Source organism: Eschrichtius robustus, chromosome 12 (assembly GCF_028021215.1).
Source record: "Eschrichtius robustus isolate mEscRob2 chromosome 12, mEscRob2.pri, whole genome shotgun sequence".
NCBI lineage: Eukaryota > Metazoa > Chordata > Mammalia > Artiodactyla > Eschrichtiidae > Eschrichtius > Eschrichtius robustus.
In genome coordinates, this window is record NC_090835.1 from 21,349,530 (window position 1) to 21,374,219 (window position 24,690).

At 38.3% G+C, this 24,690-nt stretch overlaps 1 protein-coding gene across 9 annotated transcripts in view; it reads left to right on the forward strand.

The window, feature by feature from the left end:
- The window catches only part of FRMD4B (FERM domain containing 4B), a 339,770-nt gene that overhangs the window by 301,131 nt on the left and 13,949 nt on the right, over positions 1-24,690 (forward strand). For all 9 annotated transcript variants that reach the window (XM_068557491.1, XM_068557496.1, XM_068557494.1 and 6 more), the window contains 8 exons: positions 13,282-13,358; positions 14,900-15,038; positions 15,519-15,660; positions 16,616-16,749; positions 16,846-16,965; positions 18,131-18,359; positions 20,904-20,960; positions 22,633-22,780. In XM_068557491.1, coding sequence (XP_068413592.1) covers positions 13,282-13,358; positions 14,900-15,038; positions 15,519-15,660; positions 16,616-16,749; positions 16,846-16,965; positions 18,131-18,359; positions 20,904-20,960; positions 22,633-22,780 — 1,046 coding nt within the window. The remainder of the gene's footprint in view (positions 1-13,281; positions 13,359-14,899; positions 15,039-15,518; positions 15,661-16,615; positions 16,750-16,845; positions 16,966-18,130; positions 18,360-20,903; positions 20,961-22,632; positions 22,781-24,690) is intronic.

Below are 24,690 nucleotides of genomic sequence, written 5' to 3' on the forward strand. Positions count from 1 at the left end.
TATTCTTTATCTCGTTTAAGGAAAAAGCCCAGTCCCGGTCTTCAAGGACCTGACAACCCATCTGGAAAGACAAAATCATATTCAAAATTAGAGATTTTTATTGAAAATATTTAATAAGCAGACTAGGTACCAACCTGTGAGGAGGGATGCCAGCTGTAAACATCCAGAAGAGCCATGCAGGTGTCTCTGAGCGACAGGTCAGCCCTGGTTATACCATATACGTGCAGTGAGCGCTCTATTGCAAGTACTAACAGAAGTCATTAGATCAGCTCTGAGAGGTTAGAGATTTGGCCACAGAGGGAATTTATATGAGATGACATCCTCTTAGATGGTCAGATTTTTATATCCTGCATTTTCTGATACCCAGGACATCTTTGTCTAAACGTTTCCAAAACTACTCAGAATGTTTCACTCCTTGCGTTTAAGACCTGATGTTTTATGTGTGAAGGGTTATCACATCACATCTGAAAAAGTAATTTTCTCTACCTGAGAGTGTACCATTTGGTGTGTTCCCGGGCATTGAGAGCATGGCGTCTTGTAGTCTGATCAGTTGTTCTAAGTCCTTCTGGGAGGGAACATTTGCATTTAGAAAACAATCCAGACATCTATTTGTTCCTAAAGACATACCTAGTTGAGAAAAAGAGAAATCCAAAATTCATTATTTTATAGCAAAAATTTTATCTTCTTCATCAACACACTTCACCCACCAAAGCATAGTTATGTCACCAGAAATTATCCTCTGAGTCAGGTGTTCTCATTCTCTGCGCTATTGATGTTTTGGGCCAGATCATTTTGTCCTGAGCATGGTCTGATATTCAGCAGCATCTCTGGCCTCTAACCACAGGATGCTAGTAGCAGCCTCCCCTCCAGTAGGATAAACCAGAAATGTCTCCAGACATAGCCACATGTTCTGGGAGTTGTGGGTGAGGGTGGGAAGTGAAGAGAAATCATCATTGGTGGAGAACCACTAGTCTAAGTCAAACATGAGAGACTCAGAGTTCTTTTCTGCAAATGGCTGTCGTAATTGCTGCCGTTTTCTTCCTATGAGGTTGAACTGGGAATTACTCTTTTTTTCTTTCTTTTTTGGTTAACATAACAATCTCCATAGAATACTCTTCCCAAGTAAGAAAGGCAGGATAGTGTGCTCTGGTAACTGGGGAATTTGGAGCCATGGTTGTGCTTGGGTGTGAATCCCAGATCTGCCCCTATTTAACTTTGGGACCTTGGCCAATTAAACCTCTCTGAGCCTCAGTTTTCTCTTCTGTGAAATGGGGCTAAATGTAGTACCTCCCCATAAGGTTGTTGGGAAGACTCATTCTCAGTCACATAAATATTTGGTCAAAAGATGGCTAGCTGGATAGAAGGTAGGTCAATTTGGCTTTCTCAAAGCTCATCATCCTGCAAAATTCTAATTTTTTGGTACTCCAGGAGGCAAAACAGATCTGCTAGCTGGCTTGTGGGTACTAACAGTATACTCATCAAGTGTAACTTTTTTAAAATGAAAAAAGAATAAATCAATAATACAGTGATCTTGTTTTGCTTCAAGTTACAGCAGGGGAATCACCCTATGTGAGTAATTATTTGATATACAGTCATACACCACGCTGCTACTATCCCAAATTTAGTCATTTCCAAGTGAATTTGCAGTTAAATGATTAACCTGTATTATAAGTGCTATTACAAAAAAAACCAAGCCTCTGATGATGTCTTTCCTGTCATTGCCTAGTGTTAAACCTTTGGGTGCTGTCTACTTGCAATCCATCAAGATTCAAAGAGACAGTGCATCCTTTCTGTCCAAGACTTTTCCTTGTCTTTCACTACCCCAAAGGTCCCCCTTGCTGGTAGTGGGTCACACTCCTCAGCATTTTTGTACATGCTAGGGCATGTCTCTTCTTTTCTGGGTACTCCAGTCAGGAGGGAGCTTGCTAGCTTGCTGCCATTGCGTCTCCCTGTGGGCGTGCCTTTGACCCATTCTCACGTACCTCCTCTATGACCTCTGTGATACAGGAACAGTGAACAGATTTCCTACCTAGAGGGTGTATCAGGAAACCACCAATGAAATCAACAGAGATACAGCAGTTTTTACAGAGGCTGAAGCTCATAGAATTGGAAATCTGAGGGACACGGAAGTGTCAACAGAATAACTTGGCTATTTCTCATCAGTGGAAAGACAGATGTGGGATCCAGACAGCAGTTTCTAGTTCTCTTTCTGCTGTTAAGTGGCTCTCCTCCATCTTCAGAAGAGATGATAAAATAAGGGAATTGGACTGAGGGTCCTTCCTAACAGATGCAGCTAGCTTTATCGCTTACTAAATGTTGATTCTGAGCCAGGCAGTGTGCTAAGTGCTTCATAAACATAATCTCACTAAACCCTTCCAACAACCCTCTGAGGCAGGCGTTGTTGGTCCCATTTTACAGATGAGGAAACTGAGACTCAAGAAAGTTAAGCAGCTTGCCAAATAAAGCGCATGTGGTGAAATCAGCATGTAAACCAAGGCAGTCTGATGTGGTCCGGTTGGTTCAGGTAAGCATCACACGGAAGGGGACCTGGCTATTATCTGCCAGCAAGAACAGGACCTCACGCATAGAAGGTGGACAAGAAATATTTGTTAATTGAAGAGGAATGTGTAAAGGACTCCAAGAGCTACTTAGGTTTGTGACTCCCGGTTTCCTGAAAGTCCCTCTGCTTTTCCTTATAGTCTTTTTTCCTAAAGTTTGACAGTGGCCTCAGATGTTTAGGAACCAGTGTGATTGTAGCATAGGAAAGGGAAAGAGGTGATTTCTTCCAGTTCTTTAAGGCTGTAATAGTGGGTGGCTATCAGTAACTAAATACTGAGGTTTATTTAGTTTTCAACAAAATGGCTTAAATATTCAACCCATGCATCTCATTAAATAAAGTGTAATAATGCGTGGCAAATTATTCTAAAACCGTCAACTTCCTTCACATCTAAGGATAAAGGGAATAGATTCTGACTACGGCATTTTACACACGTTCACTTTTAAAATAAGATTTGATTCAGCTTTGGTTTTCTGTGTCAGTTATTAAATTTTTGACACTTTCTTTTTTTAAGACAAGGTGATCTGTGACCTAAGGAAACATTCTCTTCCTGTTGTAGTTTTTCTGATTATCTCTTTGTTACTATCATTGTTCACATTGCTCCTCTTTGACTTTTTTTGGTTTATCTCTTTGTTTATTTATTTTGTAATCTCAAAGTTAATCCCAGCGATTATTTCATCTCTTGCTATCTACTTCCTTCTTTTGATGCTAAAGGGCACAACTAATCATTCTAGATGAGAGTAGAGTAGAGTAGAAAGAAGTCTGGAAGACCTAATTGATGGTTTTATTGTCGCCATGCAAGTATTTCCTTTCATTACTAACACCATGAATTCTAAACACAACACAATTTCAAACTCATCCCTACTAGTGAGTGCTACATAAACAACAATAAATACTAATTAATGATTGTCATTATGCTTGTTTAATGATCACTTTAGAAAACAGTGCAGTTTCAGGCTCATAACTCTGTGTTGCAAAGCAAATAAAACTCCTCTTCTCCTACCCACCCACCCCCCAAATCTCCAGGAGTGGGAATTTTGTCTTGGGCAAATTTTTTTTTTCTGTTTTAATATGAAAATTACAAATTTTGTTTATACATACACATTCACATAATATAATATATATAATAGTCTTGTTCTGTCCTGTAAGACATCATACGCTATAAGAGTCCTACTCTGTAGGGGCACCAGTGTTCTCCAAACAGTGGAGAATGTGAAGCGTACTTTGCTCCCTTCTACCTTCCTTTGAATTTTGTTCTTTTTTCTTTTCTTTTTTTTTTTTTTCACACACACACAGTGTATTTTATTTTTACAAGAGATAAATAGACTGACATGAAGCATTGTACATGGATGACCACAACAAAAGCAACAATGATTGCAATTACCAAACCTGAAACACACTCATACTATGTCATAATATTGACATTCAGTCCAGTAATCCTCCACTGTAACAGCTCCTTTACTTTGTCGTGAAAATTGATTTGTATATTCTTTGCCTCTGAGTCCTTGTGGGATTTTTTTTTAAATTCAGACAGAAAGTCACAAAAATTATACTCATCCTCATCAGTTCACTCAGTCCCATGTAATTAAATTTTTTTTTTCATCTTGATCTTTTGTTAGCACTTTTTTGAGTTCATCAGTTTTTCATTAGAGTTCTGAAAATGCTTATTCATTCAGTTCAGCAGTACAGTCAGTTACCAGAAACCTGTACTTGTCAGAGTCTTTTCCATGAATTTCTTGAAGATGAAACCCTTTAATAGGAACATATTTGCAAAAGCATCAGAGTACACCCAGAACTGTCTGTAAATGAGAAAAGACTTAAAAATGACCACAGTTAAAGATTTGATGAAAGTTCATAATAATGCAGTTGACAAGAAAATTAGTTATTTCTGAGATATACATTTTAAAGTAATAACTAGGATTATTACTTATATAACATTATACCAGAACATATAAGATTTTTAGAAATTTCATGTAATGTCTGAAACATTTATATTAACATATTTCCATACAAATAACCCAATGAAAGTTTAGTATTAGTTGTTTTGTTTGTTTGTTTTTTTATACTGCAGGTTCTTATTAGGCATCAATTTTATACACATCAGTGTATACATGTCAATCCCAATCGCCCAATTCAGCACACCACCATCCCCACCCCACCGCAGTTTTCCCCCCTTGGTGTCCATGTGTCCATTCTCTACATCTGTGTCTCAACTTCTGCCCTGCAAACCGGCTCATCTGTACCATTTTTCTAGGTTCCACATACATGCATTAATATACGATATTTGTTTTTCTCTTTCTGACTTAACTTCACTCTGTATGACAGTCTCTAGATCCATCCACTTCTCAACAAATGACTCAATTTCGTTCCTTTTTATGGCTGAGTAATATTCCATTGTATATATGTACCACAACTTCTTTATCCATTCGTCTGTTGATAGGCATTTAGGTTGCTTCCATGACCTGGCTATTGTAAATAGTGCTGCAATGAACATTCGGGTGCACGTGTCTTTTTGAATTACGGTTTTCTCTGGGTATATGCTCAGTAGTGGGATTCCTGGGTCATATGGTAATTCTATTTTTAGTTTTTTAAGGAACCTCCATATTGTTCTCCATAGTGGCTGTATCAATTTACATTCCCACCAACAGTGCAAGAGGGTTCCCTTTTCTCCACACCCTCTCCAGCATTTGTTGTTTGTAGATTTTCTGATGATGCCCATTCTAACAGGAGTGAGGTGATACCTCATTGTAGTTTTGATTTGCATTTCTCTAATAATTAGTGATGTTGAGCATCTTTTCATGCGCTTCGTGGCCGTCCGTATGTCTTCTTTGGAGAAATGTCTATTTAGGTCTTCTGCCCATTTTTGGATTGGGGTGTTTGTTTCTTTAATATTGAGCTGAATGAGCTGTTTATATATTTTGGAGATTAATCCTTTGTCCGTTGATTCGTTTGCAAATATTTTCTCCCATTCCGAGGGTTGTCTTTTCGTCTTGTTTATGGTTTCCTTTGCTGTGCAAAAGCTTTGAAGTTTCATTAGGTCCCATTTGTTTATTTTTGTTTTTATTTCCATTACTCTAGGAGGTGGATCAAAAAAGATCTTGCTGTGATTTATGTCAAAGAGTGTTCTTCCTATGTTTTGCTCTAAGAGTTTTATAGTGTCCAGTCTTATATTTAGGTCTCTAATCCATTTTGAGTTTATTTTTGTGTATGGTGTTAGGGAGTATCCTAATTTCATTCTTTTACATGTAGCTGTCCACTTTTCCCAGCACCACTTATTGAAGAGACTGTCTTTTCTCCATTGTATATCTTTGCCTCCTTTGTCATAGATTAGTTGACCATAGGTGCGTGGGTTAATCTCTGGGCTTTCTATCTTGTTCCATTGATCTATGTTTCTGTTTTTGTGCCAATACCATATTGTCTTGATTACTGTAGCTTTGTAGTATAGTCTGAAGTCAGGGAGTCTGATTCCTCCAGCTACATTTTTTTCCCTCAAGACTGCTGTGGCTATTCGGGGTCTTTTGTGACTCCATACAAATTTTAAGATGATTTGTTCTAGCTCCGTAAAAAATGCCATTGGTAATTTGATAGGGATTGCATTGAATCTGTAGATTGCTTTGGGCAGTATACTCATTTTCACAATGTTGATTCTTCCAATCCAGGAACATGGCATATCTCTCCATCTGTTGGTATCATCTTTAATTTCTTTCATCAGTGTCTTATAGTTTTCTGCATACAGGTCTTTTGTCTCCCTAGGTAGGTTTATTCCTAGGTATTTTATTCTTTTTGTTGCAATGGTAAATGGGAGTGTTTCCATAGTTTCTCTTTCAGATTTTTCATCATTAGTGTATAGGAATGCAAGAGATTTCTGTGCATTCATTTTGTATCCTGCAACTTTACCATATTCATTGATTAGCTCTAGCAGTTTTCTGGTGGCAGTTTTAGGATTCTCTATGTATAGTATCATGTCATCCGCAAACAGTGACAGTTTTACTTCTTCTTTTCCAATTTGTATTCCTTTTATTTCTTTTTCTTCTCTGATTGCCGTGGCTAGGACTTCCAGAACTATGTTGAATAATAGTGGTGAGAGTGGACATCCTTGTCTCGTTCCTGATCTTAGAGGAAATGCTTTCAGTTTTTCACCATTGAGAATGATGTTTGCTGTGGGTTTGTCATATATGGCCTTTATTATGTTGAGGTAGGTTCCCTCTATGCCCACTTTCTGGAGAGTTTTTATCAGAAATGGGTGTTGAATTTTGTCAAAAGCTTTTTCTGCATCTATTGAGATGATCATATGGTTTTTATTCTTCAATTTGTTAATATGGTGTATCACATTGATTGATTTGCGTATATTGAAGAATCCTTGCATCCCTGGGATAAATCCCACTTGATCGTGGTGTATGATCCTTTTAATGTGTTGTTGGATTCTGTTTGCTAGTATTTTGTTGAGGATTTTTGCATCTATATTCATCAGTGATATTGGTCTGTAATTTTCTTTTTTTGTAGTGTCTTTGTCTGGTTTTGGTATCAGGGTGATGGTGGCCTCATAGAATGAGTTTGGGAGTGTTCCTTCCTCTGCAATTTTTTGGAAGAGTTTGAGAAGGATGGGTGTTAGCTCTTCTCTAAATGTTTGATAGAATTCACCTGTGAAGCCATCTGGTCCTGGACTTTTGTTTGTTGGAAGATTTTTAATCACAGTTTCAATTTCATTACTTGTGATTGGTCTGTTCATATTTTCTGTTTCTTCCTGGTTCAGTCTTGGAAGGTTATACCTTTCTAAAAATGTGTCCATTTCTTCCCGGTTGTCCATTTTATTGGCATAAAGTTGCTTGTAGTAGTCTCTTAGGATGCTTTGTATTTCTGCGGTGTCTGTTGTAACTTCTCCTTTTTCATTTCTGATTTTATTGATTTGAGTCCTCTCCCTCTTTTTCTTGATGAGTCTGGCTAATGGCTTATCAATTTTGTTTATCTTCTCAAAGAACCAACTTTTAGTTTTATTGATCTTTGCTATTGTTTTCTTTGTTTCAATTTCATTTATTTCTGCTCTGATCTTTATGATTTCTTTCCTTCTGCTAACTTTGGGTTTTGTTTGTTCTTCTTTCTCTAGTTTCTTTAGGTGTAAGGTTATTAGATTGTTTACTTGAGATTTTTCTTGTTTCTTGAGATAGGCTTGTATAGCTATAAACTTCCCTCTTAGAACTGCTTTTGCTGCATCCCATAGGTTTTGGGTCGTCGTGTTTTCATTGTCATTTGTCTCTAGGTATTTTTTGATTTCCTCTCTGATTTCTTCAGTGATCTCTTGGTTATTTAGTAACGTATTGTTTAGCCTCCATGTGTTTGTCTGTTTTACGTTTTTTTCCCTGTAATTCATTTCTAATCTCATAGCGTTGTGGTCCGAAAAGATGCTTGATATGATTTCAATTTTCTTAAATTTACTGAGGCTTGATTTGTGACCCAAGATGTGATCTATCCTGGAGAATGCTCCGTGCGCACTTGAGAAGAACGTGTAATCTGCTGTTTTTGGATGGAATGTCCTATATATATCAATTAAATCTAACTGGTCTATTGTGTCATTTAAAGCTTCTGTTTCCTTATTCATTTTCATTTTGGATGATCTGTCCATTGGTGTAAGTGAGGTGTTAAAGTCCCCCACTATTATTGTGTTACTGTCGATCTCCTCTTTTATAGCTGTTAGCAGTTGCCTTATGTATTGAGGTGCTCCTATGTTGGGTGCATATATATTTATAATTGTTATATCTTCTTCTTGGATTGATCCCTTGATCATTATGTAGTGTCCTTCCTTGTCTCTTGTAACATTCTTTAGTTTAAAGTCTATTTTATCTGACATGAGTATAGCTACTCCAGCTTTCTTTTGATTTCCATTTGCATGGAATATCTTTTTCCATCCCCTCACTTTCAGTCTGTATGTGTCCCTAGGTCTAAAGTGGGTCTCTTGTAGACAGCATATATATGGGTCTTGTTTTTGTATCCATTCAGCCAGTCTATGTCTTTTGGTTGGGGCATTTAATCCATTCACCTTTAAGGTAATTATCGATATGTATGTTCCTATGACCATTTTCTTAATTGTTTTGGGTTTGTTTTTGTAGGTCCTTTTCTTCTCTTGTGTTTCCCACTTAGAGAAGTTCCTTTAGCATTTGTTGTAGGGCTGGTTTGGTGGTGCTGAATTCTCGTAGCTTTTGCTTGTCTGTAAAGCTTTTGATTTCTCCATCAAATCTAAATGAGATCCTTGCCGGGTAGAGTAATCTTGGTTGTAGGTTCTTCCCTTTCATCACTTTAAGTATATCATGCCACTCCCTTCTGGCTTGTAGAGTTTCTGCTGAGAAATCAGCTGTTAACCTTATGGGGGAGTTCCCTTGTATGTTATTTGTCGTTTTTCCCTTGCTGCTTTCAATAATTTTTCTTTGTCTTTAATTTTTGCCACTTTGATTACTATGTGTCTCGGCGTGTTTCTCCTTGGGTTTAACCTGTATGGGACTCTCTGCGCTTCCTGGACTTGGGTGGCTATTTCCTTTCCCATGTTAGGGAAGTTTTCGACTATAATCTCTTCAAATATTTTCTCTGGTCCTTTCTCTCTCTCTTCTCCTTCTGGGACCCCTATAATGCGAATGTTGTTGCGTTTAATGTTGTCCCAGAGGTCTCTTAGGCTGTCTTCATTTCTTTTCATTCTTTTTTCTTTATTCTGTTCCGCAGCAGTGAATTCCACCATTCTGTCTTCCAGGTCACTTATCCGTTCTTCTGCCTCAGTTATTCTGCTATTGATTCCTTCTAGTGTAGTTTTCATTTCAGTTATTGTATTGGTCATCTCTGTTTGTTTGTTCTTTAATTCTTCTAGGTCTTTGTTAATCATTTCTTGCATCTTCTCAATCTTTGCCTCCATTCTTATTCCGAGGTCCTGGATCATCTTCACTATCATTATTCTGAATTCTTTTTCTGGAAGGTTGCCTATCTCCACTTCATTTAGTTGTTTTTCTGGGGTTTTTTCTTGTTCCTTCATCTGGTACATAGCCCTCTGCCTTTTCATCTTGTCTATCTTTCTGTAACTGTGGTTTTTGGTCCACAGGCTGCAGGATTGTAGTTTTTCTTGCTTCTGCTGTCTGCCCTCTGGTGGTTGAGGCTATCTCAGAGGCTTGATGGGAGGCTCTGGTGTTCTTTTTTCTTAAATGGTTTCTTATAACCCTTCTTCATCTTTCAGGTGATTTAGAGTATTCCTTATATGTCAGGCCATTTCTCTCTCTTTCTTTTCTTTTCTTTTTTTTTTTTTTTGGCTGTGCTGCATGGCTTAGCTTGCAGGGATCTTAGTTCCCCGACCAGGGATTGAACCCCGGGCCAACGGCAGTGAAAGAGCTGAATCCTAACCACTAGACCGCCAGGGAATTCCCTGTCAGGCCATTTCTGTAATACAGAGGCCCCAACAAGTCAGGTCAGCCTGGTGGATATTTCTTTGGCATTTTCCTCTTATCCTTCCGTTGGTCCAAAATTTTGAGTAATTTTGACCAGAGGGGGGGCCTTTTATTTACCCTTTAAGGAAAACACTGAAGTACAAAAAGGACAGGAATGAAGATCGGGCAGCTGCCTGCTATGTGCCAGGTGCTGTCCTAGACGTGTTGCATGAGCAATGGAATCCACTTTACCTCGGTTCCATTGCCATTTTCAGAGTCTTATCCTGCTCTGTGAGATGGAGAACTCCAAGGTAATTTAAAAGCACGATAGAAGAATGATGTCAGAAATTTCAACAGAAAAACTAGCTTATTTCCAGCTGCCAGCTAGATCAAGAGCAACTACAGTTAGAAGTGTTTTCCTAGCAACTTCAAACATTGATAAGAATCATAAAGGTAATACATGCCTAAAATGTAGGCCTCCCAAATGGTTAGGGAGTGGAAATCTCACTCTTGTATGAAACAGACCAACCTTTGTTCATTTTATACAAACTTCTTTTATTTTAATTTTTAGAAATTAAAAAAATACAGGAATACCAAGAATGTGACTACACCTGCATAACCACTTAAATTGACGATTACTAATATTTTGTTATATTTACTTCATCTTATTTTTATTAATAAAGTAAATCAGACATGACTGGTAACATTGAAGTTTTCTGTGCCATTTACCCCTCATACATTCTATCGTCCCCAACCGCTATCACGAAGGAAGTTTGTGCCATTCCTCTTCACTTTTATACTATTACAGGCACATATATGGAATTACATTTTGCAAAAGCTTTCCAGGGATCGAACCTGGGCGACAGCAGTGAAAGCACCAAGTCCTAACCCACTGGATCTCCAGGGAATTCCCTGCAAAAACTTAAGATTTCAGGTGGGGAAATGGCTTTGCCTTTCAGACGTAAAAATGCAGTCTCCTTCCCGTAAGTTCATTTGCAAACCCAGTTGCCATCTAATTATTTCACTCTTTAAATTAGCTGAAACCCTTCACCTTTTAAGTAGGGTTTTTGCTTGCAGGGGGACCGTCTGCTGTCCGTCTGCTGGCAAAAGCGCTAGTATTTCACGTTTGTAAGTGATAAGAGGGAGAGGCGGCGGCTTTCAGAGATCAGGTTTCAAGTCTGGCCCTGGTTTTATGTGTGTGGGAATGGACGCAAAGGAAAACACAGCTGAGCTGCATTGTGGCTCTTCCTGTCAAACCTGTTCGCGTCCAGGGTGAGTAAAACGGGGGAGCAATGTCTCCCTCACCCAGCCTCTAGTGAAGTTTGTGCCTGGATTCAAAGCAGCTTACTTCCCAGGAAACAGCCATCTGAATCTACCCTGTACCCCATTTGAAAAATGTGTCTCTGTCATGGGAAAATCTGCTAGAGAGAACTTAGCTGTCCTCTTCCTGATCAAAGAAGGAGTGGAACTGGGGTGATGTCACTCGGTGGAGTTGCTGATGTCATTAGGGTGTCAGCCGTGGGAGGCTTGGTTTGTGAAATTGAGTTACACCTAAGTGTCTTAGGAAACTCCATTCAGAACTCACCGGAGCTGCCTGGCCAGGACGGGGGGGAGGGAGAGAGCACCTCGGACTTTTCCTTCCCATTTCTGTCCCACTTTTGGAACCTTGGGATTAAAAGAAATGAAAGCCTCAAACCTATGGACATTTTAGAAAATCGGTATGTAGCTTTAAGCTCTCACAAATTCCTTTTTCTACCTGGGTGATGGTTGTAGTTACAGACACTACGTGTTCAGACCATGAAGGGCTGTGTTCTTAGTGGGTGCTGGTTTATTTTACTCGGTTTGGGACTGGGGGTCCAGTTTGAAAACGTTTGTCTTCCAGCTATGTGTGCACAGGAACCTTTAGCTCGTGCTGTTCCTCTACATGAGGTTTTGGTTTTTTTTTTTAATTAATTAATTAATTTATTATTTATTTTTGGCTGTGTTGGGTCTTCGTTGCTGCGTGGGCTTTCTGTAGTTGCGGCGAGTGGGGGCTACTCTTTGTTGCGGTGCGCGGGCTTCTCACTGCGGTGGCCTCTCCTGTTGTAAAACACAGGCTGTAGGTGCGTGGGCTCAGTACTTGTGGCTCGTGGGCTCTAGAGCACAGGCTCAGTAGTTGTGGCCCATGGGTTTAGCCGCTCCGCGGCACGTGGGACCCTCCCAGACCAGGACTCGAACCTGTGTCCGCTGCCTTTGCAGGCGGATTCTTAACCACTGCGCCACCAGGGAAGTCCCAACATGAGGTTTACATGTTGGTGAAAAGTGTTGGTTCCCGTACCCCGGGAAATGGTTTTGCTGATCATGCATTGCAGAGAAGTTACTATCTTGGTGATTAAAATGCTTTTTGAAGATTCTTTGAACATAATTTAAAAATCCAGCCAAAGTCTAATAATGGAATGAAATCGCTGTGCTAGTATTTCTCTGATCATGAAGACTGGGATGGAGAAAAGGAAGTCAACTATGAAGTCAAAGTTAAAAGGACAAGCAGGGGCTCAGGTTAACGTGAGGGGTTGGGAATGAACCCAGAAAATGCAGCAGGGCACACTCAGTTCTGTGAATGAGCTGCTTTTCACAAGTTATTTAGATTTCAGATGCCCACTGCCAGTAAGTAAGTTCTGTTTCTCCCAACCAACTGGCAAATAACACCCAGTGTAGCATTAGAATGTCAACAGTAGAAATGGGTTCTATTTACAAAAGCTGGAGTCTCTAGCTCAGAAACCAAGAGGTCAGTGTCAGTGTTCACTCCCACCCTACCCTGCCTCCAATTCCGAGTGCTCAGTTTCTGTCCCATTTAGAGGAACACTTGTAGGCGGGAAACTGGTATCTCGGAGAATCACCCCTGCTTGGGGTTCCATTTTACTTTCACTTTACATTCTTTTGAATTTAATCTGTGGTCTTATTGAGACATCCCTTTGAATTTGTTTCCATTTAAATATGAAGTCAACGTCTTTGATCAGAAGGCATGGGTTTACTGGAATCTACGATTTCCTTACCCTTTTATTTAGTTGAGTCAGAGGAAAAATAGTATGCATGTTCCCCACAGTTGCCTGGTTTTATTGTTCAGAGAAGATTGATGAGGTGAAGATTACCATCAGAAAAAGGTTTCACGTTATAGTTCGTTTGTAAAAAGACTGCATTACATATTCATGCCTAATCTTAGTGCTTAATTCTTAATCTTAATTCTCAGTCTTAATTCTTGATTTTTTCATTATTAAGCTGATTTCTAGATTTAGTAAAAGTTAACATTAATTAAAGCTGTGTGGCTTTTCTGTTTTCTTCATTTCTTAGTTATTCCAGTGGAAACAGCTGGAGAACTTATATTTCCGTGAGAAAAAGTTTGCTGTTGAAGTTCACGATCCACGGAGGTGAGGATCACAGACTTTTTTCTGTATGAGCCTGGTGACTATCCAGATATGCTGCTATGAATATTCATGTGCACGTGTTTTCATTTCTCTTGGGTATATATCTATGATTGGAATTGCTTGATCGAATGGTAACTCTTTCTTTAACCTTTTGAGGAACTGCCAGATTGTTTTCCAAAGAGGCTATACCCTTTTACATTCCCACCAGCAATTGTGCATGGTTTCATTTTCTCCGCATTCTCCCTAACACTTGTTATTTTTAGGTGTGTGTGTGTGTGAATAGCCATCCTGGTGGTGTGCAGTGATAAGCTCATACTGCTTTGAATTTGCATGCTGAGCATCTTTTCACGGGCTCATTGGCCGCTTGTATATCTACTTTAGAGAAATGTCTATTCGGATCCTTTGCTCATTTTCAAGTTTGGTGTTCTTGGTCACTTAAATAAAAAGTTGCTAAATTATCTACATGAATTGAAGTCAGGATGTAGGCTTTCCAAGTTCCTCAGAGGAATTCCTTATCGGCCCTCAGCGGTTGCTTTTCAGATAAGTTTATGGATATTTGGAGGTCTGAGGGATGGAGGAAACAGCTGTGGCAAAAAGATGACCCAAAGAGATAAGGCAAATTCCTACAAAGGACATTGGTGCCCTTCTTCCACCCCCACCCCTACACAGTGTCTGCCTTCCCCCCATCTTTCTCTCTCTTGCCCTCTCCTTACTCTGACCCTCTCTCCTCTTTTCATCTGGTGCATAAGCAGTACTCTGGACCAGTTCTGGACGCACATAATTTTATTATGTTCATCCTCTGATAGTGCCAGAGCCAGACAATTCTACGTAGACCTGAGATGCTCTCTTACCTTAAGGAAGGTGCTGACCCCGCAGATCCTGGTTGCTTTGTCTTTAAAATATTATCACATTTATTCCCGCCTTCTTGTGATGATCACACATGCTATGGTCTTTAACTAAATGTTTTTATTACATCCTCTAATGTGGCTAATTCTCATCTGCTTTTTAAAAAAATATTTAATTTCTATAATTTCCAATATCATGCTTCTATACAGAATGCAGAATGTGTGTATTTATGCACATGACCATACTAGACTTAGGTTTTTCTAAAATATTATACAGTTGGTATATTAGTTTGTAATCATTTTCTTTTTTAAGTTAATTAATTTATTTTTTAATTTTTATTTTACATTGGAGCATAGTTGATTAACAATGTTGTATGAGTTTCAGGTGTACAGCAAAGTGATTCAGTTATACATATACATGTATCTGTTCTTTTTCAAATTCTCTTCCCATTTTCTCATCTGCTTTTGAGTGTGTGAATGTGTTGTTTAATATGCTGCTTTTACAGAGAGCCATTACCCAGGTGTGATTGGTTTTCTCATAAAAGGAGAAAATCAGAAGCTTGGCCCCTGACAGCAAAAGAGTTATGGCAGAGCCAAAACAATTAAGGAGAAGCTTTGTTACAACATTACCCACTGGATACATTTTATGTTGTGCTGGGCCAGAGACAGATCGTTTGAGTGCTTTCCTTAATCTTTTAGGATTTCGGTATCCAGAAGAACCTTTGGGCAAAGTGGCCTCTTTGTGCAAACGTGGTATGCGAACTCTTCTCTCATCAAGTCCATCTGGGTAATGGCAATTAGTCAGCATCAGTTTTACTTGGACCGGAAGCAAAGCAAAGTAAGTAACTAGAAGCATTTCTATAAGGACAAAGTCCTCTCCCTCACTGGCTTTGTGTTCGCAAGATAAGCTTTCTCAGAAAAGATGCAAGCACATGGGTTTTTGTTCCTCGAGTTTTGTTTTTTTAAACTTTACTACCAATTGTTTTAATTTTTCTTACATTTAAAAAAATGGGCAACGTATAACCTGATCTGAAAACTGTAAGATTTGCCAAATTTTTGGCATGCATGTATGTGTGTACACTCAGGATGTTTTAATGTTAATGACTGAACTATACCATGAGAAGGAATCATGCCTAGTTACTAAAACGTTTTAACTGCAAAGCTGAAATCTTATATTTTTGTTCTGAAAAATATCACTTTTCTATATAAAAATTCTATATTGTCCTCTGTGTTGACATTTTTATTCCATAGTAACTGAATTGCTTTATTAATTTGAAATAGGTTTAACCGAATGAATTCCATTTCAATGTTATATTAGGCAAAAATTCCTTCAGCCAGGAGTTTAGACGATATTGCAATGGATTTGACTGAGACAGGAACACCAAGGGTCTCCAAAATGGTGACACTAGAGGCAAAAAGTCAGTTCATCATGGCAAGCAACGGCAGTTTAATCTCCTCAGGTAATATTTTTAGATTAGAGAGCGTGCAAGCGATCTTTATCTTATTTCATATTTTTTTGGTTGTACGCCACTTTCAAATGTATCTTTTAACCCATTATTTTGGGAATAAATATGTAAACCACTTTCAAAAGTATCTTTTAACCCATTATTTTGCGAATAAATAAGCATATGGAACCTACAGTATATTGCGGTTTTGAATAAATTTTGAAATTAATTTTTAAAAGAGTATGAAGAAAGTTAAATAGTAAAGTCAGGTTGTATAATTAACAATAGATGCTAAAATAGTGAGTGCCTCAGGGTAGCTTGCAAGAATATTTTCTCCCTATAAGGTTCATAAGCTTTTTCTTTCCCCAATATGTAGTTTTTGATACAAACGGTTGTCTAATTCTCCATTTAACATAAATTGAACCATGACCACAGCCTTCGAACCCACCTCACCCCCCAAAAGTGATTTTTGCCCCTAAACCCTTCCTCTGTAGAAATTTTGGATAAGAGTCTCACTAAGTATACGTAACTTCACTAAAAATAATTTCTCGTCTAAATCCCATTGTCAGCTTGTGAACCTGAAGCACAGAATATTCCTTTGCCTTGCTTACTTTCTAAAAGAACATTCTAAACAGCTATCTCAAGGAACATCTTACCTTCTCTCCTGCTCAGAAAAATGATTTTTTTCCTTGGGTGTGTCTGAAACACTAAGCATTTTATCATTGCTTCTAAAATGACTGAGCCAAAATGCAAAAGGCATATATTATTACCAGGCTCTGTTTGATGCTTGGAAGCATGAGAAAATGTTCTCCAGTTTCCTTTTATTATGTTCAGAAACAAGGGGAAAAGAAATAAACTATTATTAAACAGCAGGTTTGGCTTAAAAATCCCTTGTCCTTTAAAAAGGAAGGAAACATGCCTTGTATAAACCTTCTCTGCGCTCCCTCCCAATCCCGCCCCCCCCCACCAGGTTCTCAAGACTCGGAAGTCAGTGAGGAGCAAAAGAGAGAGAAAATCCTTGAACTCAAGAAGAAGGAAAAGCTGTTGCAAGAAAAACTTCTGAAAAAAGTTGAAGAACTTAAGAAGATCTGTTTGCGGGAGGCTGTGAGTGTCTTCCGCTCTTGGGGAGCATTTCAAATCGTGTTGGACAATTCCAGCCAGAGTCAGTGATCTCCCTCTCGCTTCTGTCCTCTTTTACAGGAGCTCACAGGCAAAATGCCAAAGGAGTATCCACTGAACGTAGGTGAGAAAGCTCCTCACGTCAGAAGGCGTGTAGGTACCGCATTCAAATTAGATGACAACTTGCTGCCGAGTGAAGAGGTATGAGCACCAGCTCTGAGCGTGTCTATCAACAGTGAGACAGAAATGCTGTCAGTTCAGTGTGGCTGACTTGTTCCTTTGGTTTTTGAGTTACTGCTGTACATTTTTATCTCACCAGTTCAAAGTGATCGTGGAGACCAAGTTGAATTCTTTCTTTCATGCACAGTCTAGTTAAAATTGAGTTCTCTCTCATGACTTTACCCCCGCCAAACAGAAAGAGCACTAAAGGAACTCTAAATGTTTATAAATTGAGAAGTATTATTATAAGAATTAAGACTTCCAGCACTAGAGTCTCCCACTTAAAATCAAGTAGCCTTTGGCAAATCGTTGATCCTCTGTGACGTCTCAATTCTTGGGTTTTCTCATCAATAAAATAGGGGTAATGATTGTTCTTCCCTCTGAGGGATGCAAGGAGTATTCAGTGAGATAACACATGTATAGCACTTGGGTATAATAAAGGTAAAAGATTTGTTAGCCAATATAGAGGGTACTTTCTCATCTGCATGACATCAGACTCTGTGACCCTACTCGTGTTTCTTGCAGAAGTTTAGCCATCTTGGCTTTAGAAAGTGATAGCAGTTTCCATTAATAATAAAGTGAGCATTGCTATTTATTGAGTGTTCACGCTATACCCAGCTCTGAGCTAAGCAATGCACATACATTATTTCCTTTAATCTTCACCATACTTTCATAAGGCGGGTGTTATCTCCATTTTACAAATGATAAAAAATCGAAGCATTAAAAATTAAGCAATATGTCCAGGGTCATGCAACCAGGAATCACCCAGAAAGAGGAATCAAACCTCAATTTATCTGTTTCTAAAGCTGTGCATGTGAATATAGCATTCTCTGGCTATGAATCTTGGGTGAAGAATCCCTTCTTGAAAAATATGATCTTCATCCAACCAACTGAATGAATGGAAGGCCATTCCCTTCTTTGAAAAGGACAGAGAGTTGGACTGTTCAGTTAAAGTAAATGGAGGAGGGAGGTCTTGTCTTCTAGGAGAGTGTTTGAGAATACCTAAGCAGTAAAACTTAGGAAGATTTTATTCTCAGAGAGCATCTGATTTGAGAACGCATGAGAAAGAGAAATTTTATTATCTAGTACATATCACAGTGACTGTGTGTGTCCATAAAAATAAAACAGTATCATCATGTAAATGCAGGACCCTGCTTTGCAAGAACTGGAGAGCAATTTCCTAATACAGCAAAAGCTGGTTGAAGCTGCAAAGAAACTTGCCAACGAGCCAGATCTTTGTAAAACTGTGAAGAAAAAACGAAAGCAAGATTACACGGATGCAGAGAAAAAGCTTCAGGAGATTGAAAATGCAATAAATGAATACCGAATTAGATGTGGAAAGAAACCCAGCCAGAAAGCAACAGTTATGGTACCAGGTTAGTAATTAGTAAGGTTTTTTAGAGTCACATAAGTCAATCCTCTTGATGGAATGTACGATTTCCAAACCAGTTCATTTAGTAAGAGACAAAAGAAAGAACAGGATTAATTATGAGTTTCTTAGGATAAAAACGGTTTGGAATTTCAGTCTTACAAGTATGTTAACTTGGTTTTTAGTGACCTTCTTACTATTGTAATACTATACTATTGCATTGCTTTAATTTTCAGCATGAAAGAGCTTTCATAGCAATATTGGTTCCTAATAAGACGGATTCACCTTTAACTGGCCTGATGTCATTGCAAGAAATACATTTGAAAACACAGGATATTAAGAGAGCTGGGCCCTACCTAGTAGTTTCTCAAAGGTTTTTAATGCAGCAGACCATACATTTTCTTAAGGACCTATCCAACATATGTGGATAGAAAAGAGCTCTTACAATTATTGTCATTTATGGAGGCTATTTAAAGATATGGGCATATGTTCATGTTATATTATGAAATGCAGAAGGCAGAATACAAAATTGTAACCATAACATGGTCCTGACATTGTATAATTATGTACACACAAAGACTGGTTGGGAAAGAGTTCAAAATATTAATAGTTGTAGAATTTCATGTCACTTAATTTTCTTCCTAATTCTCTTCCATATTTTCAAAGTTCTCAACATTATATATCTAAAACTTTAATATTCAGGAAAAAAGTAAACTGAAAAAAATCTCATTTAGGTCGATTTCAAGTCCAATTGGCCTTCCATATTTATTAGCACGATTTTCAGCCTTGATCACTGGTTGAAATACGATTCTATTTCTTTGATTCCAAGACTTTTTTTTTTTTTCCCATTTAAACATCTGTGAAATTGGGATAATTCTTGTACTAGATGGAGTGTTACAGTTATGATCGGCAGTACTTTTTCTTTTTTTACTGGGACATCAAGTAATTATACGTCTTAGATTTGACAAAGTACGGTAATCAGGTTTAAAGTGTACTCGGCTTCAGAGCATATGATTTGCAAAGCAGAGATACGGCTTTTTGGAAAGTGAATGCACAGACATCAACACACAAGTGTGCGTCAGCTACAGCTGGGGAATTTAGGATGGCTTTGACTCTGAATGCGAAATCCAGTTGGCCTGGTCAGTGGCCACATTCTGGACCTACAGAGATGAATGATTAGCAGTGCACTTAACTTTCATAGCCATTTGTTGTGGCCCATTCATCCCCAGCTGTGTAAGATTCAAATGTTATCCTTTTCAGTAACTGACATTTGGGCAACACTGGTGCCAGTGGTTGAGCATATATCGGGGGGATTTTTTTAAAGCCTGCCTGACAGCTGACTCTACTGGCATTTCGCCTTCAAGCTCTACTGTGTGTGCAATTAAGAGACAGTCCTCCTGGCTCTGATAGAGGTTAACATTTGAGACTGGATGTGGAGATTCACTTCATAATGGCTTTGAAGCTTACACTGAGGTGTTGTGTTTGCCTGTAACCTTGCCCATCGTTGACACTGAGTATGGAATGATTTGCCAGAGCACATCAACATCTGAGATATCACTTTTTGCTAAACCCATTTTGTAACATTTGATGGGCACCAGTAATAATCAGATCATTATGGGCATTTTCAACCACCAGAGTTCTTTCACCAGAATGCTGTGTTTAGGGAACCAAAGTAGTAAGTATAGCTAACATTTATTGAGCCTTTGTCCTGTGCCAGGAGAGGGGCTAAGGGCTTTACATCTATTACGTCATTTAATGCTCACCAAAGCACTAAACACTAGGTACTATTCTTATCCCTATTGTAGAGGTGAGCCAAATGATGCTTGGAGAGATTAAGTAATTCGCCCTGGGTCTCAGAGCCAGTAAGTGACAAAACCAGGATGTGAACCCAGGTCTGTCTGTTTCAGTAGTTCTCACTCAGGGGCAGTTTCGCACCCCAGGGAGCATTTGGCAATGTCTGCAGACATGTTTGATTGTCAAAACTGAGGGTGGGGAGGTGCCGGCATCGAGTGGTGGAGGCTGGAGATCCTACCATACAAAGGGCAGCACCCACCCTCCTCCACCCCCACCTCCCCCCCCGCAACAAAGAATTGTCCAGTCCAAAATGTCAGTAGTGCCACCCACTGTTAAGAAACCCTGGTCTGATTGAGAAGCTTATGCACCACAAGTGACCACCACACTCTATCAAGAAAAAGCCCTTCTCTTCAGGGGAGGGCTCAAAAAAATAAATTATCCTAAATTAATTATCCTAAATAAATTATCCTAAATTATCCTGTACTATCCTAGTACAGTAGATTCTCAAAGGACCGTTCTCAAACTCTGTTCCACTTTAATAAATAATCCAATGTAATATTTGTACAGTATATAAGATGTTTATACCTTCAGTAGTCAATGAGTTCATTCTTACAATAGTTAACTATTCCTAATGCACTGTAATTAGTTGTGTTTATCTAAATAAAAATAAGATGCACTCCATTGGAAAGGGTTTTATTGAACTATTAGGGGTGTCCAAATGCACCATTATACTAAAGGCAGTTTATTTTATTCACAGAAGACATAATCCCATCAGAAAGTAGCTCCTTGTCTGACACTACCACCTATGATGACCGTAAGTAGCTCCCCCTTTTCAGTTTAAAATGTTATATATTCTGAAATATTAAGAATATTTTTGAGTTAAGTAAAGTCTGTTTATTTTTCTTTTGGGAAAGGTAGACAGCTAACTTACATTTATGCAGAATGGCTGGGAACGGGGGATTAGGATTAACTTCTACACAGGTTAGCTCAGCATTAAATACAGTACCGTACAAATCACATGACTTCAGGGAATCAGAGTACCATAACTCGAGTGAATAGGTATCTTGATAAGGATTTGTAAGGCTCTGTAGGATTTCTTTTTTAACGTTTGAAGTAACTATAGAGAAGTTGCGTAAGTAATACAGAGTCCTTCACCCAGCTTTGTCTACTGGTGACATCTTATATATTTAGTGTCCAAAGCCAAAACCAGGAAATTAGTGTTGTGTAGGCTACACTACACTACCAGGAAATAATGTAGAGTTTATCACTGTCTACTTATTCCAGTTAAGTTGGAGTTTATTTTATTTTTCTTAGGAAGAAACACACATTTTAGTAATTGGGTTACATGTCATTACGTTGGTTTCCTAGAGGTAGACTGTATCTATTGTAATGACCTGTGGTCAACATATTTCATGATGGAATGGATTTCATATCAAGTGATAGAGTATTTCCTTGTAATCCCTTCCTTGTGGTTAAGCAGAGGAGCTCACTATCTTTTTGATGTGATTTAAAGAATTTGGGGGAACCACTAACCCCTACTGCTTTATCTTCCCCCAAACGGAATGGTTCATGAAAGTCTACCATTTCAGAATTCTTCCTTTGAGCTGAGGTTTGATCACGTTTGCCATTCCTCTTTGGAAATACAGGTACCAGTGGGAGACACAACAATTCCCTAATGACTCACCATAAATCAGATTCATCACTTTTAATGATAAGATGAGCCTTTGGTCAGCCAAGGAGGCCTAAGAACGTTAAAAGTAAAGCTGAACAGGGCTTCCCCGGTGACGCAGTGGTTAAGAATCCGCCTGCTAATGCAGGGGATACAGGTTCGAGCCCTGGTCCGGGAAGATCCCACATGCCACGGAGCAACTAAGCCTGTGCGCCACAACTACTGAGCCTGTGTGCCACAACTACTGAGCCGGTGCACCTAGAGACTGTGCTCCGCAACAAGAGAAGCCACCGCAATGAGAAGCTCGTGCACTGCAATGAAGAGTAGCTCACTGCAACTAGAGAAAGCCTGCACGCAGCAATGAAGACCCAACACAGCCAATAAATAAATAAATAAATAAATAAATAAAACAAATTTAAAAGTAAAGCTGAACAAAACTGATCCAGGCCCACTTTACAGGCCAGCTTCCTCTTGGCCCCTTACACACTGAGGTTTTTCTGTAATATAATTCTAGAAAAGTATGGTATAGTATAGTATCACCCATTCCACCTGAGAGATTTATTTGCTCAGCATGCCACCTATTGAGGTGGCATAAGTTGGGTCAGGCCCCACAAGAACATTCAGTCATTTTTTTTCTATTGTATAAAATATAAAAATAAATTTCCTGAAACATAGGTACTTTTAAAAATATCATCTTTGGAAGACCACTTTGCTCACCAGACAAATCTTCCACTTTCTTTTTTGGGAGGTGTTGGCATGGTATTTGTTTACTTTTTTATTTATCTACTTATTCTTTCATTCAATTTACTTATTATAGCCAGTGACACCTGTACTCTTGCTGGGCAGCAATCAAGTTCAGTACCTCATTCTCCAAGAATTCTTCCTCCCAAGTCTCTCGGGATTGAGAGAATCCATTTCAGAAAGTCGTCCATCAGTGAACAGTTTGTGGATACCAGACAGTGCAGGTAAGAAGTCACATTATCAGTGAGGCGAATGCCTTGCCACTATGAGATCTTTTCTCCAAAATAGTCAACCCATTTTTGCGTTATCCTTTTTATTCTTTCAGAAAGTGTTATCTTGTAAAACCAAAGTATACAAACTAACCCAGTTATTTATTGTTGGTAACAAGTGGAAGTGTTTTTAAAGAGATCTTTTGAAAAGTATTTGGTGTTTCCTTGATTTTAAAGTCTATTTGATTTATATTAAATTATAGGAACATTGATTATAATCTGAATTTGTGTATAGTGTCCAAAGTTCTGTTTCATCACCCACGGTTTCAGGAAACTGTCATTAAATACCACTCTACCAAACCAAGTGACAGAACTGACTTCTGAACTTTCAAAGGAAAATGGGACTTCAGTATATTTTTAGTCTGTAAAGTAGATAATACAACTTCTCAAATGTCTCAAGTAAATATTATCAGGGCAATAAAAACAGGGCAATAACTTTTTAAAAGATGACAGACCAATGGTTCCCAGAATTTGGCTGCAAGGATCAATACTAGTTTTGGTTTTTTTTTCTACATAGGGCTCAAGATAGGATTACCAACTTTTTACTTTGCCTAATCAGAATGTTCAAACAAACAGCACTATGATTTCATGAAAAAAAAAAAATGACATTTACATATCCAAAATACAGTCATCGTTGTAATAATAATAATAATAACAATAATATGACGTTAACATTTATTGAGCACTTACTATGTGCCAGACACTGTTTGAAGTGTTGTAATATGTATTAATAAATTTAATCCTCACAACAATCCTGACTGTATTACTACCATCCTTACCATTTATAGATAAGTACACCAAGGACCAGAAAGCATGAATCACTTGTTGGGTTTGTCAACTAGTAAATGTCAGAATTGGGATTTGAACCTAGGTAGCCTGACTCCAAAGCCTGTGATGTGATTTTAGCCAATATTATATTGCATCTCAGGGAAGATGGAAATTAGTCTCAAAATAAAGGAAGATTATTTAGATTAAATAATTTTTCACTTATGAAAAGAAAACCTACATTTTGTTACATTTCTAATTTGTCAAAGACCAGTGAAAACTTTTATCTCATATTAGCCCCAGTTTGTAGATTAGCATCTAAGAACTGTTGCCTTAAACAATAGAGATCCAGGTGTCTAGAGCTGTGCTGTCCAATTTAATTAAAAGTAAATAAAATTTAAAATTCAGTTCCTCAGTCCTTCCAGCCACATTTCAAGTGCTAATAGGCACATGTGGCTGATGGCTGATATTGGGTAGCACAGATATAGCACATTTCCATAATTGAAGAAAGTCCTATCAGATAACACTGGACAAGTGTGTTTATTATATTAGGGAAAACAAAGCTATTTCAGCAAGAGGAATTATAACTGGGAAAATCATTATCTTAAAAATTATTATGCCTCCATCCCCAGTAGCTTAAGATGGGTTTGCTCTTTGATCCAGCAATTTCGCTTTTAGGAATTTTTCCTCTTGAGTTAACTACAGGATGCTTATCACAGCATTGTTTATACTAGTAACAAATGAAAACAGCCCAAATGCTCAGCTGGTGGATTGTTCAATTATGGTCAGTCTTTACAGTAGAATACTATAAACTCATTAAAATAACAGTGTAGGTGAATATTAAGTGACATAAAATGTTAAATCAAGTTTTTTTAAGTGGGTTTTGAAAGAGAATATACAGTAAGATCTCATTTTTTGTTGTTAAAAGTATAAAATGCTTTTTTTAATTGAAGTATAGTTATATTACAATGTCGTGTTAGTTTCAGGTGTACAGGAAAGTGATTCAGTTATACATACGTGTGTGTGTGTGTGTGTGTATTCTTTTTCAGATTCTTTTCCCTTATAGGTTATTACAAAATATGGGGTATAGTTTCCTGTGC